The sequence below is a fragment of the Mirounga angustirostris genome, unplaced genomic scaffold (assembly GCF_029215605.1).
Source record: "Mirounga angustirostris isolate CCGP_5_RB_7025 unplaced genomic scaffold, mMirAng1.0.hap1 SCAF_3, whole genome shotgun sequence".
In the NCBI taxonomy this organism is placed as follows: Eukaryota; Metazoa; Chordata; class Mammalia; order Carnivora; family Phocidae; genus Mirounga; species Mirounga angustirostris.
The window spans coordinates 190,225,161-190,239,187 of NW_026991711.1; the positions used below are offsets into that span (position 1 = coordinate 190,225,161).

The 14,027-nt window shown below is 50.4% G+C and overlaps 1 protein-coding gene across 7 annotated transcripts in view; it reads left to right on the top strand.

The window, feature by feature from the left end:
• The first annotated feature begins 10,038 nt into the window (after positions 1–10,038).
• AGAP1 (ArfGAP with GTPase domain, ankyrin repeat and PH domain 1) overlaps positions 10,039–14,027 on the top strand; it is a 517,580-nt gene continuing 513,591 nt past the window's right edge. For 2 of the 7 annotated variants that reach the window (XM_045867677.3, XM_045867680.3), the window contains exon 1: positions 10,040–10,275. In XM_045867677.3, the coding sequence (XP_045723633.1) occupies positions 10,113–10,275 (163 nt within the window). In that variant the 5' untranslated portion in view covers positions 10,040–10,112. Of the gene's footprint in view, positions 10,276–14,027 lie in introns of all 7 variants that reach the window. The other 5 variants (XM_045867678.3, XM_064587295.1, XM_045867676.3 and 2 more) reach the window with 4 other exon arrangements.

The following is a 14,027-nucleotide window of genomic DNA, read 5'->3' on the forward strand; positions in this document are numbered from 1 at the left end:
GACTAAATTAAGGATCCTGAGCTGGGGAGATTATCCTGGGTCACCCCAGTGGGCCATATGTAACCACGCAGTCCTTGGAAGAGGGATGAAGGAGAGTCAGAGGGAGGTTAGAAGATGCTCCACAGTGCTGGCTTTGAAGAGGGAGGAAGGGGCCATGAGCCAAGGAAGGCAGGAGGCCTCTTGCAACTGGAAAAGGCAAAGAAACAGATTCTCCCCTGGAGCATCCAGAAGGACCACAGCCCTGCCGACACCTGGATTTTAGCCAGTGATGCCTATTACAGAGTACTGTCTTTCAGAACTGTAAGATAATAAATGGGTGCTGTTTTACACCACCAAGCTTGCGATAATTTCTTACAGCAGCTATGGGAAGCTGATACAACACGGGACTCCAGAATAGTTATACTTAGCAAAGACACCCAGGTGGAAGGCAGGGTGGGCGTCTTGCTTACATGCTTGTCCTCTGAGAAATGCTACTTATTCTCTGCCTTTACTCAATAACAAAAGTTCACAGAATAATCATTACCCTGAAAGAGTACTCACCCCCACTACCTGTGATACACCAACATTCTGTTCTATCTTATTCTTCTTTGATAGAATTGATTTCTCAACCTATTGAAGAATCATGACCCATAGAAATCATCTCTGAGTGACAACTACTCCTTAATTTAGGAAGATATAGCGAAGGACTTTTTTTGGCCCCCTTGGTCTTTATCCAAAGAGGTAAAGCGAGTACCATAAAGTATCATGGCAGGGAGCAAATTCCTTTCTGGCAATTCAAGATGGCTGAGGAGAGGAGCAATGGCCCCCAAGACAAGGGAGGGTCCTGAGGAAAAGGTCAAGGGTGAGGGCCTCCCAGTGGCCGTGACCAAGGAACTCTTGAGAAAAGTAATGTCCAGCGTGCAATTTTAATTTGCCCCATCACCTTGAACTCTGATTTACTCCTGCCCCATGTCTGTTATCCCTAAAGGTTTCTAAGAGCCCTTAACAACCATACCCTTATTTTAGTGACACAGGAGGGATAAAACTTGGATTTCAAGTAGGAACTATTTGCATTTTCAGTGGGATTTTGAAAATCTAGATAAAATACATGTATCATTCATTAAATTAATTTTAAGGCTAACCATTACATGTGAAAATCTTTTTTAAATGACCTTAAGTGAAGTAATACTGCTGCTCACTCTATTTACTTTTCATAACAGGAAGATATTCTTCTAAAGCTCTTCTTTAAAAATAATTTCATGTGGTGCCTGTGTGGCTCAGTGGTTAAGCATCTGCCTTTGGCTCAGGTCATGATCCCAGAGTCCTGGGATCGAGCCCTGCATCGGGCTCCCTGCTCGGTGAGCCTGCTTCTCCCTCTCTGCTGCTTGTACTCCCCCTCTCTCTCTGTCAAATAAATGAATAAAAAAATCTTTTAAAAAATAAAAATAATTTCATTTATTTATTAAGTAGGCTCCATGCCCAGAGTGGGGCTCAAACTCATGATCCCAAGATAAAGAGTCACGTGCTCTACTGACTAAGCCAGCCAGGAGCCCCAAAGAAGATATTCTTCTAACCCTATGAATAACCACTCACTGACCTAAATATGTCAGTGTAAGAGAAATAAAGGCATGAGTCTTTAAAAGCGATGTTCATCTGGGGGCACCTGGATGGCTCAGTCACTTGGGTGTCCAACTCTTCAGCTCAGGTCATGATCTCAGAGTAGTGGGACCAGGCCCTGCATTGGGCTCTGTACGTAGTGGGGAGTCAGCTAGAGTTTCTCTCTCCCTCTCCCTCTGCCCCCTCAATTTCTCTCTTTCTCTAAGATAAATAAATACATCTTAAAAAAAACAAAAGTTGTGTTCATCTATTTTGTTTTCCATCACTTTGGCTTGGGGGCTATGAAGTCCTGTGGTAGGATTCTGAATGTGTTAGTGGCAGGTGACTTACCACATTACACAAATCTCATGAGTTCCCAAAAGAACCTGGCATTGAGTGGTGTGGGTGGGTGCAAGGCTGATTCTAACAACCCAGGATTTCTTTTGAAAACTCTTCTGGTTACTCATAGGTGTAGGTTCAAATGCAACTGCTATTACAATCAGCCAAATATTAAACATTAGATACTGCATATCTGTGGCAGAGTTTATTAATGTGTTATAGGCAGAATAATGAAACCCCTCACCAAAGATGTCCATGTCCTAATGCCAGGACCCTGTGGATATGTTACCTAATATGTCAGAGAGGTATGAAGACTGCAGGTGGAATTAAGGTTACAAATAAGATGACCTTGAAATGGGGAAATCACCCTGGATTATCCAAGTGGGATCAATAGAATCACAAGTGTTCCAAAAAGCAAGAGAAAGCAGCAAAGGAGGGGGTCAGGGTGATGTGATGAGAGAAAAATTCAGCTCACCGTTGCTGGCTGTGAAGCAGATGGAGGAAGGGGCCACAAGCCAGGGAGTGCAGGCAGCCTAGAGAGGCTGGAAAGGCAAAGAAACAATCCCACACAGATCCTATGGACATGAACGCAGCCACTGACGCCTTGGTTTTAGTCTGGTGAGACCCATGGCAGGCTTCAGACCTACAGAACAGGAGGATAGCACATTTGTGTTGTTTAAGCTCCTAAGTTGCGGAGCAATAGAAAGCTAATAATGCTGCTTCAGAGGATGAGTCATGGCCATTGGATAAGGGCTGCCTGGAGCGGATAAGCAGAACCAGTGGGGGAACGGGACTCTCCCTCAAGGGGTCCTCTGTTCAGGGCAAAGGCTCAATGAATGATGAGCCAAGAAACAAAAATGTCTTTTACATGTACTCTCACATACATGCCATGATTCTCAGACACTTTCATAGGCCACAGGGATTGTCTCTCTATCAGTATCTATTACTACAGTACAAATTACTCCAAAATGTAGTGTCTTGAAATGGCAATCATCATTTATTATCTTTCCGAGTTTCTGTGAGTCAGGGATTCAGACAAGGCACAGAGGGGACGGGTTTTCTCACTGAACCATATCTGGGGAAGGAAGCTGGGGAGGAAGGAAGACTTGAAGGGGGGAGCCAGAATCATTTGAAGGATCTTTTATTCACATGTGGCCTCTCCATGTGGCTTAGGCTTCCTCCCAACATGGTGGCCAAGGGCAAGTGGAGGGAATGGGAAGAGGGCTGAAGAGGAAGAAAAGACAAGCAGAAGTGGTCTTGCTTTATATGACACACCCTCAGACATCCTGCTTCACTAATTTTGCTGTTTCGAGGGTTGGGAAGTTGCACATAGAGAAAACGGGGACGCCGTCCATCTATGCTTCCCTTAGAGGACTGGAGTAAAACAGATTTGGATTCCATCACTTATAATAGCTATGTGAACTTTGGGAAAGTTGTGTTTTAGGTGTTATAATCTATTTTCTACAGATAAGGAAACCAAGGCTTAAAGATATCCTTCCTCCATTGACAAAGCATCTGACACACATCTCATTTCATGGTCATGACCACCTGTGACATGTTATTGCTTTCTTCCTGGGGCCAAAGACTGAACAACGAACACTATCTCAGCAGAACGGCTTGGTTGCTTGACCAAGGATGGCATGATAGACTAGGGTAGGAATTGCGAGTGGGCAGCACTCCCATCCCCTTACTCTGGGCTCAGTTTTGTGACTTCCTTTGACCACAAGGATGTCCGCAGGTGTGGAGTGCAAATGCTTGAAATACACTTGCCCACTGGGGCTAGTTCTCTTGAGCTTCCACCATCACTGAGAGATGTACTTGCCTGGTCTAGCCCACAGTGCCAGGTGGAGAATGAGAGCTACGTGGGGTAAAGGTGAACAGCCATGGAGAGCCCAGCCAAGATCAGCCAAGGGCCCAAACTGCAAACACTGTGGGTATGTTCTGGTCTGCATCCCAGAGTCATTTCCCCAGAGGGGAAAATCTACCCAGGGACAAAAGTAAGATGAGGAAATTTAATCTTGGCACTTTCCGAATTCCCCCTCCTTCTGGTCCCCACTCTCTCTCCTACCCCTATGTGACTCTTCCCCACCTCCCCCAGGAACCCAAAGCCTTTAGGAGACACTGATTCTCCAAAACTACCTACTGCCCTCTGCAGATGACCCCATGAAATGAACTGACTTCTGTCATATTACAGGCTATACACATGTCAAACAAAAATCTCAGAGCTCTTTAACCATGTATGTAAGTTAATGAAATCAAATCAAGCTCAGGCAAATGGATAGAGCACACAAAAAATCCAAAGACACATAATGCTTCATGAATTTTCTTTTTTTTTTTTTAAGATTTATTTATTTGAGAGAATGAGAGAGAGAGAGAGAGAGAGAGAGAGAAAGCACGTGAACAGGAGCAGAGGGAGAGGGAGATAAGCAGACTCTCCAATGAGTGGGGAGCCTGAAGCAGGGCTCAATCCCACGACCCTGAGATGGTGACCTGAACTGAAACCAAAAGTCTGATGCTTAACTGACTGAGCCACCCAGGCGCCCTTGTTTCATGAATTTTATACAACACTTCTTCGAGATAATTTAGGTGAAATAGCTATGTAGCTATGTATAAGGGCAATTCTGTAGGTTTGAGGGGTGGGGAGCATTTTGATGCTTAAGGTTATGACTGTAAAATTATTCCTACAGACCACATAATTCACACTGCCATGCTTTGGGAGAACATGTATATCTACGTCTAGTCACTAGCAGAACTGCCCCTAATTCACATTTTAATTAAACATTATCAGAATTATTCGCCCAACTCTAACTTAGCCACTGAATATGTTTGTGTGTGAGCCCTGTGTCTGTGTATGTGTATGTGGGGGGGTGGTCTTCATGGCTGCCTTCATCCGTAGCTAGCCTCACTTACTCTCTGTTCATGATCTCAGACTTGGATTCAGATATTGAACCCTAAAAGCAGTGCCTCTTCTACAGATAGTCCCCTGAAATGAAAGCTCATGAAAGGCAGGTATCATCTTTTTCATCTTTGTGTTCCAAAAAAGTAGCACCCTGCCCAGGATATAGTAGGTAAACAAAAAAAGATTTGATGAATAAATGAGAGAATGAATGAATGAATGAATGAATGGGACGGTCTTTAGACCTTTCCTTGATACTTCTGGTCACAAGAGAAATTCATTATTTTGAGGGCCAGCTTGCTCTCATTGAAATCCTTGGAAGGACTATCATATCAAAAATGGCCCTGTATTCACGTAAGATGAATCTAAAGTAACCTTCTGGGGAGTGCTACTGGGTCTCATGTTGCTAGAAAAACTAACTTTCATTTCAATGCAGCTAACATTTGTTGAATACCTACTATGTGCATGGTGTGGCAAGAAAAAAGTCTTACCATTTGAGAGATGTTTGTTCATTTATTAATTTATTGAATATTTATTGCCCCTGCAATGACCAAGCACCATAGAGAAGAAAGATGGTCCTGTTTTCATGGAAATTATAATTTAATTGGGAAGCCATTCATTTGACAAGCATTTATTGGTTATCTACTGTGTCAGGAACTTCTTATAGGTGCTGCGGGTAGAATAGGGAACAAAACAGACAAAAATCCTGGCCTTTGTGGAGTTTATATTCTAGCGGGGGACACAGACTATATGAAGATAAACAAGTAAAGTATGTATTGTCTTAGAGAGAAGTGCTAAAAACAAAAAAAAACAAAAAAAAACAAAGCAAGTGTATTATTTTCCCATTGCTGCTAGAACAAATTAGCGGGACTTAGTGGTATAAACACAAATTTATTATCTTATAGTTCTGGAGGTTACAAGTCAGAAATAGGTCAATAAGGCTGTGTTCTTTCTGGAACCCCTAGAAGATCCATTTTCTTGGTCTTTCTAGCTTCTAGAGGCCACCTACATTCCTTGGCTCATGGCTCTTTCCTCCATCTTCAAAGCCAGCAGCGCATCACAATTTCCAACTTCTCTCTCTCTCTCTGTCTGACCCCCCATCTGTCCTCCCATCTCCTTCTCTGACACTGACCCCCTTGCCTCCCTCTTATGAAGACACTTGTGGTAACACTGGACGCACACAGATGGCGCAGGAACATTTCCTCATCTGAGTATCCTTAAGTTGATTACATCACAAAAGCCCTTTGTCATGTAAGGGAACATATTTACAGATTTTAGGGGTTAGGATGTGGGCACCTTCATCTTGTGCCTCAACAAGGAAGTGAGACATGAGATATTGGTGAAGAGGGATGCCATTTTATTATTATTATTATTATTTTTTTAGAGAGAGAGAGAGGGAGAGCGCACATGCACACGCAGGAGCAGGGGCTGGCGGGGAGGGGCAGAGGGAGAGGGAGAGAGAGAATCTTAAGCAGGCTCCACACCCAGGCAGAGCCCACTTGGGGCTTGATCTCATGACCCTGAGATCATGACCTGAGCCAAAATCAAGAGTCAAATGCTTAACTGACTGAGCCACCCAGGCACCCCAGAGGGATGACATCTTAGTTAGGGTACGCACATGGTTGCTGGGGAAGCACATTCCTGACAGAGGAAGCACCAAGTGGAACACCGGGGGTGGGGGTGGGGGTGTGCCTGGCGTATTTAAGTGACATCATGGGGGCCCACAGGGTGGCTAAAGAGGAGAAACCATCTTTCATTTGTCTCTCATCCTGCACATCTGTGGGCAGAGACATGGACTGTCTTTGCTCTGAACCATCTTTTTTTTTTTTAAGATCTATTTATTTATTTTAGAGAGAGAGCAAGATAGTCCAAGCTCACGCACGTGAGTGGAGGGAGGGGCAGAGGGAGAAGGAGAGAGAGAATCCCCAGGAGACTCCCCACCGAGCGTGGAGCCTGACACGGGGCCCGATCCCGATCCCAGGACCCCGAGATCACGACCTGAGCTGAAATCAAGAGCCACTCACCTAACCGATTGAGCCATGCAGGTGCCCCACTCTGAACCCTCTCTTTAAGACCCTTTGGAGGGCAAACATCCTAGGGAGATGGAGATAGTGTTTCCTGTTCACAGTTAAGGGCATATATGCTTACCGTCTATGATAATTAAGACAGGGTTTCCTTCCTGAGAGAACACTTCCCATATAAAAGGTTGGGGTTCTCTAAGCTCAGGGTTCCTCTCCTATTAGGAAACTCACTATGTGTGCATCCGGACTTGATGGCCCTGTGGGAACAGGGGCTCGGTGAACTGGTGCATGAAAATGCTGATACTCTACCTACTGCTATTGCTGTGAATGATACAGTCCTTTGTTTCTGACCCAGGAGTCTCATGTCTTCTGGCAGCATCCATGAACCTGCAGCAGACTAGCTTGTTAGCTTACAGGTAGGGGGAATGCTCAGACCCTGAACTGGTGCCTCTGTGGCTTCAGAGGCCAGAGTAGGGAGCTAGATTTTACTCTGAGTGGGATGTGAGTCCCAGGAGGGTTTTGAGCAGGGGTGTCACATGACCTAACTTAGGTTTTATAAAGGTTCACCAAAGCTGCCTTATTGAGAATAGACTATAAGGGCACAAGGTAAGAAGCAAGGAGATCAATGGCTAGGTCAATCACCTAGCAATAACCCAGAGGCAAGATGATCAGGACTCCGTAGTGGCGGCAGAGTGGTGGTGAGTAGTGGGATTCTGGATCTTTTGGAGGGGGAGATGACACTATCCGGTGTATGAGATGAGAGGCATCAAGTTGTTAGCCTGAGCAGACAGAAGCCAGAAGTTGCCCATAACTGGGATGGAGATGATCCAGGGGGAGCAGGGGGAGGGGACAGCAAGAGTTCAGCTTGAGATGTTGGATTTAAATTGCCAGGGGGCATCCAACAGATGTTGAGGCAGTTGGATATACATTCATTATTCAGGGGTAAGGTCTGGGCTGGAGATACAAATTTGAGGTTCATTAACCTGTATATGATATTCAAAGCCTAAAGACAGAGATCACTGCATATAGAAAAGAGAAAAGGCCCAAGAATGCACACACCCCACCCCCGGCCTTCCATATTTAAGAGTTTAGGGAAGTAAGCGGGAATCACAAAAGGGACTGAGAAGCCAGGAAGATAGTAGGAAAGCCTGATGAGCACGTTATCCCAGCATCCAGGAGAAGAAGGGGTTTCCAGGAGAGGGAGTGACCAATGCCTGCTGATAGGTTAAGTGAAATGAGGTCACAGGCCAGCATCTCAGTTATTATAGTTACTTACAATAAGTGTAAAGCAAGAGGCTTATCACAGATGGAGCAATGAACTCTAAGTGTGTCAAGAACCCCGCTGGGACTTAGGGATGGGGAGGGGGGCATGAGCAAAGGCTCAGAATGCTGAAGATGGTCGGCCCATTCGTCTGCGGGACTGGTGAGCCCAGAGAGGGTAATTCAGCAAGGCTGGATATCAGGGTGCAGTATGCAGGCTGCAGGTGAACCCGTGAAGACGCGGCTGGCTTTGCTCAGGCATGCCTAGGCGGCGGATTTCTGTTTCCAAAAGACCACTCGGATGTGTGGGGGCAGGGCCTCGGCCAGCGCGCACAAACCAGGCCTGTGGGGCCGCCGATGGGCCCTGGTGTTCGGAACATCTGCAACAATCCCTTTGCTTCGAACCTGCGGGGAGAGCCCTCTGCGCGCTGGGGCCGCTGCCGCAGTGCGGTCCAGCTCCGCGGGGCCCGGGGCTGAGCTTACGCTGGGGTTGGGCTGGGGGTTGACAGGCAGGGGGCCGGGAACACACTCGGAGCTGGCGGCGTATGACTCGTAGGATCCATACCTCAACCTTTTTATTTTAAAGATTTTATTTATTTATTTGCCAGAGAGAGAGAGAGCGAGAGAGGGAACACAAGCAGGGGGAGTGGGGGAGGGAGAAGCAGGCCTCCCGCGGAGCAGGAGCCCGATGCGGGGCTCAGTCCCAGGACCCCGGGACCATGACCTGAGCCGAAGGCAGACGCTTAACGACTGAGCCACCCAGGCGCCCAACCTTTTTATTTTAATGGGAAAGGGTGCCTAGGACGCCTCCGTGGTATTTCAACGCCCCTCGCATCCCCGTCTAAACTTCAGTTCACTCGTGGAGCGTGAACTCCACGCCCCCAAAGACCAAGGAGGCTCCTCCCCTTCGCGAAGAAATTTCATTTACGAGGCAGCACTCAGGTCGCTCTCGGAAGAGGCGAAGAGTTAAAAAATGCGGGTTAGGGGAAGCCGACCCAGTACGGTCGTGGGACGCTGGCGAGTCGCAGAGCCTCCTGGAGCCAGCCGCTTGGAAACAAACAAAAACGCGGGCTCGGGCCGCTCCCCGCCGCCCGGTCCCGAGGCGTGGGGGCGCCGGGGCAGCGCCGGGGCCCGCGGGGAGGGCTGCGCGGGGTGCGAGATCGTCCCGCGCCCTCGGCCCCCGCCCCAGCCGAGCGCCCCCTCCCCGCGGCCTCGGCGGGGCGGGACGCGAGCGGCGCGGACTACAAGTCCCAGGAAGCCCAGCGGCGGGCGCGGGGCGGGGCCTGGCGCAATTCCCCGGGATCCGGCGCGCCGGGAAGCGCCGCGAGGACGCAGCGGCGGCGGCCGCAGGGCGGCGGGCGCGCGGGCGGGGGCGGGGCCGACGTGGGCCGGGGCCCTGCGTGCCAGGGAGGGGGCCGGCCGGGCAGGCGGCGGGCGGCGCTCGGAGCGGGCTCGCGGCTTGCGCGGCGCCTGCGGCTCGGTCCCGGCTCGGCCCCGGCTCGGCGGGCGGCGCACGGCGGGCGCGGCGCGGGGGCCCCGGCGCGCCGGGCGGCGCAGCACGCAGCGCGCGGACCCTCGCCGCGGCCGGGCGCCCGGAGCGGCGCGGCCACTGCCCGGGGGCCGGCCCTCGGCCCGGCGCTCGGAGCGCGGCGGCTGCCTGGCTTTAATGGCTGCTCAGCGGGGCAGCGCCTAGGGGTGGAAGGCGGCCGAGGCGCAGGAAGGCGCCCGAGCGAGCCTCCTCCGGGGCCGGCCGCGCCCGCCGCGGCGCGCTCCATGGGGGCCCGCTGACCGGCGCCGGGGCCCGCTCGCTCGCTCGCCGGCCGCGCGTCCCGGCCATGAACTGAGTCGCGGGCCGGCCCCGCGCCTGCTCCGCCCGCTCCTTTCTTCTCGCGCCTCCTCCGCCCGCCGCCGGCGGTTGCGGCGCCCCGGGCTCGGCGGCCCGCGGGCCCCGGGGCGCGGGGCGGCGGCGGCGGCGGCGGCGGCGGCGGGGGGCGCGCTGCTCCGGGCGGGGCGCCTGCACCATGAACTACCAGCAGCAGCTGGCCAACTCGGCTGCCATCCGGGCCGAGATCCAGCGCTTCGAGTCGGTCCACCCCAACATCTACTCCATCTACGAGCTGCTGGAGCGCGTGGAGGAGCCGGTGCTGCAGAACCAGATCCGGGAGCACGTCATCGCCATCGAAGGTGAGGGCCGGGCCGCCGCGGGGCTTCTGGAAGGCGCGGGGGAGCGGGCGCGCGTGTGCGTGCGTGTGTACACACGCGCCGGGCCGTGGCACGCGGCTGCCCGCGGAGGGAGCTTGGCGGTGCTTCGTGTCCTGCAGGGCCGGGCGACGGCGGAGGGGGAGGCCGAGGGTGCCGCAAGCTCTGCGGGGCAAGATGGGCAGTAGAGTCTCTCCTGTGTGAAGGTGGCTCGATGCTGCCGCGCGTTCCGGGCCGTCCTAGTGACCCGGCCCAGCCGATGCCCGGGGGCAGCTGGAGGGGGTGGTGCCGCCGGACCCGTGACAAGTTACCAGGCCGGGCGTCTTGCTAGGTGTTGACAGACGTTTTGGGAAGTGCAGCTGCTGGGCTGGGGGCTCAGGCCAGCGTGTTTAGGCGGGGCAGGGCCGCCCCCTTCGTGTCTTTGCCCAATTCAGGGGGCCCGGTGGAGGCAGCTTCATTGAGCCCATGCAGACAGCCAGCCCGGGCTGCAGGCTGTGTCGTGTCCTCGTGCCTGTCCACCTGCCTCTGTGCATAGGCTAGTAGTCTCCGTAGGGTGTTTTCTACCAAAAGCCTTGGGCCAAATTAGAAGCAGAGCCAGGAGGACAGGGGATTCCTCAGCCTCAGGGTCTCACTTTCACAGGCCGAGAGGCCACCTCCCCTTTCAGCTTGTCCAGCGAGGCTGTGAGCCTGCAGGAGAGGTGCTGCAGAGTTCCGCCTCTCTCGGGCCTGTGGTCTCTTGGGATTATGAGCGGCTCTTATTTCTCTGCTAGTGGGTTTCTGGATTGTCTCCTTGGTCTGTCCCTTTGGCCCCACCAAGATCTGGGGGACAAGGGGGGATGTCAGTGTGGAGTGTGGAGTTCTACCCCTGCCACACTCAGATCAGCAGTTTTTCCTCTCTGTTGCCAGAGGTGGTACAAGGCCTGCAGGGTGGGCCATGGTACAGACTGTCCTAACCAAAGGCCACTGGGGCCGCTGTTGAGGAACACTGAGGATGTTCCACGGCCTGGCAGGAGTTTGTCCAAAAGCCTGGGTGCAGGCAGTCACCCAGCTCCCCTCTATCTGTGACGGCATCGGCCACGGGAAGGCTTTGCTTTGGCACCACGCAGTCTGAACTACTAACCCCAAAGCGTCTTGGTTTGACACTTGGCCAGTTAGATGGGGAAGGTGGATGTGTGGTGCTGATCCTCTTGGCATTTGGCAGTCCCATGGACTTGAACCACGTCCCGGCCAGGCTGCCGATTGGCCTCCTGCATCCATAGGGGACTTGCTGATTCCCTGGGAGGGTCTGAGCAGTGCTCCGCCTGTGTGGGACCTGGCTGTCAGAGCACCTGGCCACCTTGTTGGCAATTTAAGATGCTTCCAGATTCCTTGAGAGCTAGAGTCCCCATGTACCTCCGACAGGACTTGTGGGAGGCCATGGGACCTGCGCGCATCTGCTGATGGCTGGGTGATGTTGCATGAAGGTTCCTCCAGAGCCTGAGCGCTGGCTTTGTTGTGGTCAACGTGAAAGGGGCACTGTGCCTGTTTCCCTTGTCTCTTTGCTGTTCTCTGGCTGTATCCACAGAAGTCTGATGAAACACTTTGAAAGCTAGTGGCAAGTATTGAATGCACCTCGCCAAGAGCACCTCTAGCTGAGTGTGATTCATGACGCCTCGTTTTCATTTCTCATTCGGGAAGCCCAGCTCTGGGGTCTCGAGCACTTCCAGCAAAGCAATCTGACTTTCTAGCAAGAGGATGTGGTTACATTTTTTTTTTTTTCTTTTTTTCCTCTCTTAAAAAAAAATATTATGTGGTTTCTAGATGATGGTTTTTGGTAGCTTGATGTCTGCCTTTACCATGTGACAAGTTAAGCCCTTTCTTGGCTGGAATCCTTGTCATTTTTAATAAGACTCAGAATCAGTGAATGAATCCTATTTGGGGCTTTGATGATGCTATTATTTTTCTGTTAGAAAAAGGAATGTCTATGTTGTGTTTGGCTGTTAATGAACCATTCAGATACGTTTCTGTTCTTTGCTCTACTGTGGCAATGATACCACCTTTCATTTGTATAGAACTTTAGCAGAAATACTCTTGTGTTCATCATGTCATTGTGTGGCTGTACCAGCCCCGTGAGAATGTGGGCCAGCTTCATTATCTTCCTTTTGTAAAGGATGGCAGTTCAGGGAGGGATAATGACCTCCTGAACATTTGACTGAGGTCATGCAAAGTCTGGTCTGAACCAGAGGATTGTTTGAATGGAAAGCCTCGGTCTGTACCTCCCAAAGCACCTTACACTGCCCCTCCTAACGAAAGGTAAGTTCATTTGTGATAATGAAATGTCTTCTCCCTCTGTGCCAAATTTAAGATATTGGCTGGGATTTATGTCTATACAGTTGATGTTTTGGAAATTGAGAGGATTGCTCAATTGTGTCAGGGTGACATTTTTGCTATGAAAAGAACACTGTGCAGAAACAATTTTGTGTAACTGTGCAGCATGTGGGTTATTCACTCATATGGAAACCAAGAGCGTGGCCGTGGGGTACAGAGACTGCAGACGTTGTTCGGAGCTGTAAGTGAGCATGTGCCTGGAGCATTATAGTAACTCAGACATACACAGGTCTGCCCCGCCCGAGCACCTTGCAGGTCAGGATGACACAGCAGCCAAATACAAGTCTGAATTTTAAAATAGAACCATTTCCAATCAGGAAAGCCTGTGCACATCATAGCAGATAGTTTAAAAATCATTTGTCCCACCAAACAGAGAACAGTTTGCATTTCAGAGGCTATCCAGCTAGGCCTCCCCTTGCTTCTGTGGGTACATATACAAAGTTGAATTCCTATTTACAAAGTTTCTTGATTAGCATATTGTCAGCACTTTTCAATGTTACAAAAAATTTTGGAGATACAATTTCTTATGTTGGCATAATAACCCAGCACTTGGCTGTGCTATAATTTATTTAAAATTTTCCTATTTTTTTGGTGTTTTCAAGAATTTTTACTGTTGGCATGAGGAGTGGCCTTGTCAAAGGATGTTTGGCTTACATCCTTTCAAAGCTCATTTCAGAGTGATTCTAAGTGGGTCTGGATTGGAAAATCTCTTAGTGATGGGCTGAACTGTGAAAAGAGTTTGAAAGAGTTCACCAAGATTCCCAAATAAGAATGGGTCTGTGGACCCTGTTTGCAGGCCTGGGAAATGTGATTTTCTTTTTGTTTTAAAATATTAACTCATAAAAAGTTTTTTTTTCGAATTTTTTTTTTAAGATTTTTATTTATTTAACAGAGAGAGAGAGAGCACAAGTAGGCAAAGCGGCAGACAGAGGGAGAGGGAGAAGCAGGCTCTCCGCCGAGCAGGGAGCCTGATGCGGGGCTCGATCCCAGGACTCCAGGATCATGACCTGAGCCGAAGGCAGCCGTTTAACCGACTGAGCCACCCAGGCGCCCCCAAATTTTTATTTCAGACTTTGAGAGATTTATTTTTTCTCCTAAGTCTCTGGATTTTAAGGAAGCGTTGCTGGTGGTTTTCAGATTTACCTGGTTAGATTTCTGGGGTGTCCCACAGGGGTGTGGCATGCTCTGAAACGTAGCTGTGTAGCATGGATATTCTCCATACCCAGACACAAGTCTGGGATCCGCTGCTTCCAGTGTGGACAACTTGTCTGGGTTTCCCTCTTTGGTTCTCTTTTAAAAAGTCTGTCTGGGGTTGATGGGTCTGAGGTAAATGAGTCAGCTGCCTTTCTTGTTAAATAAAGCTTGTTTTT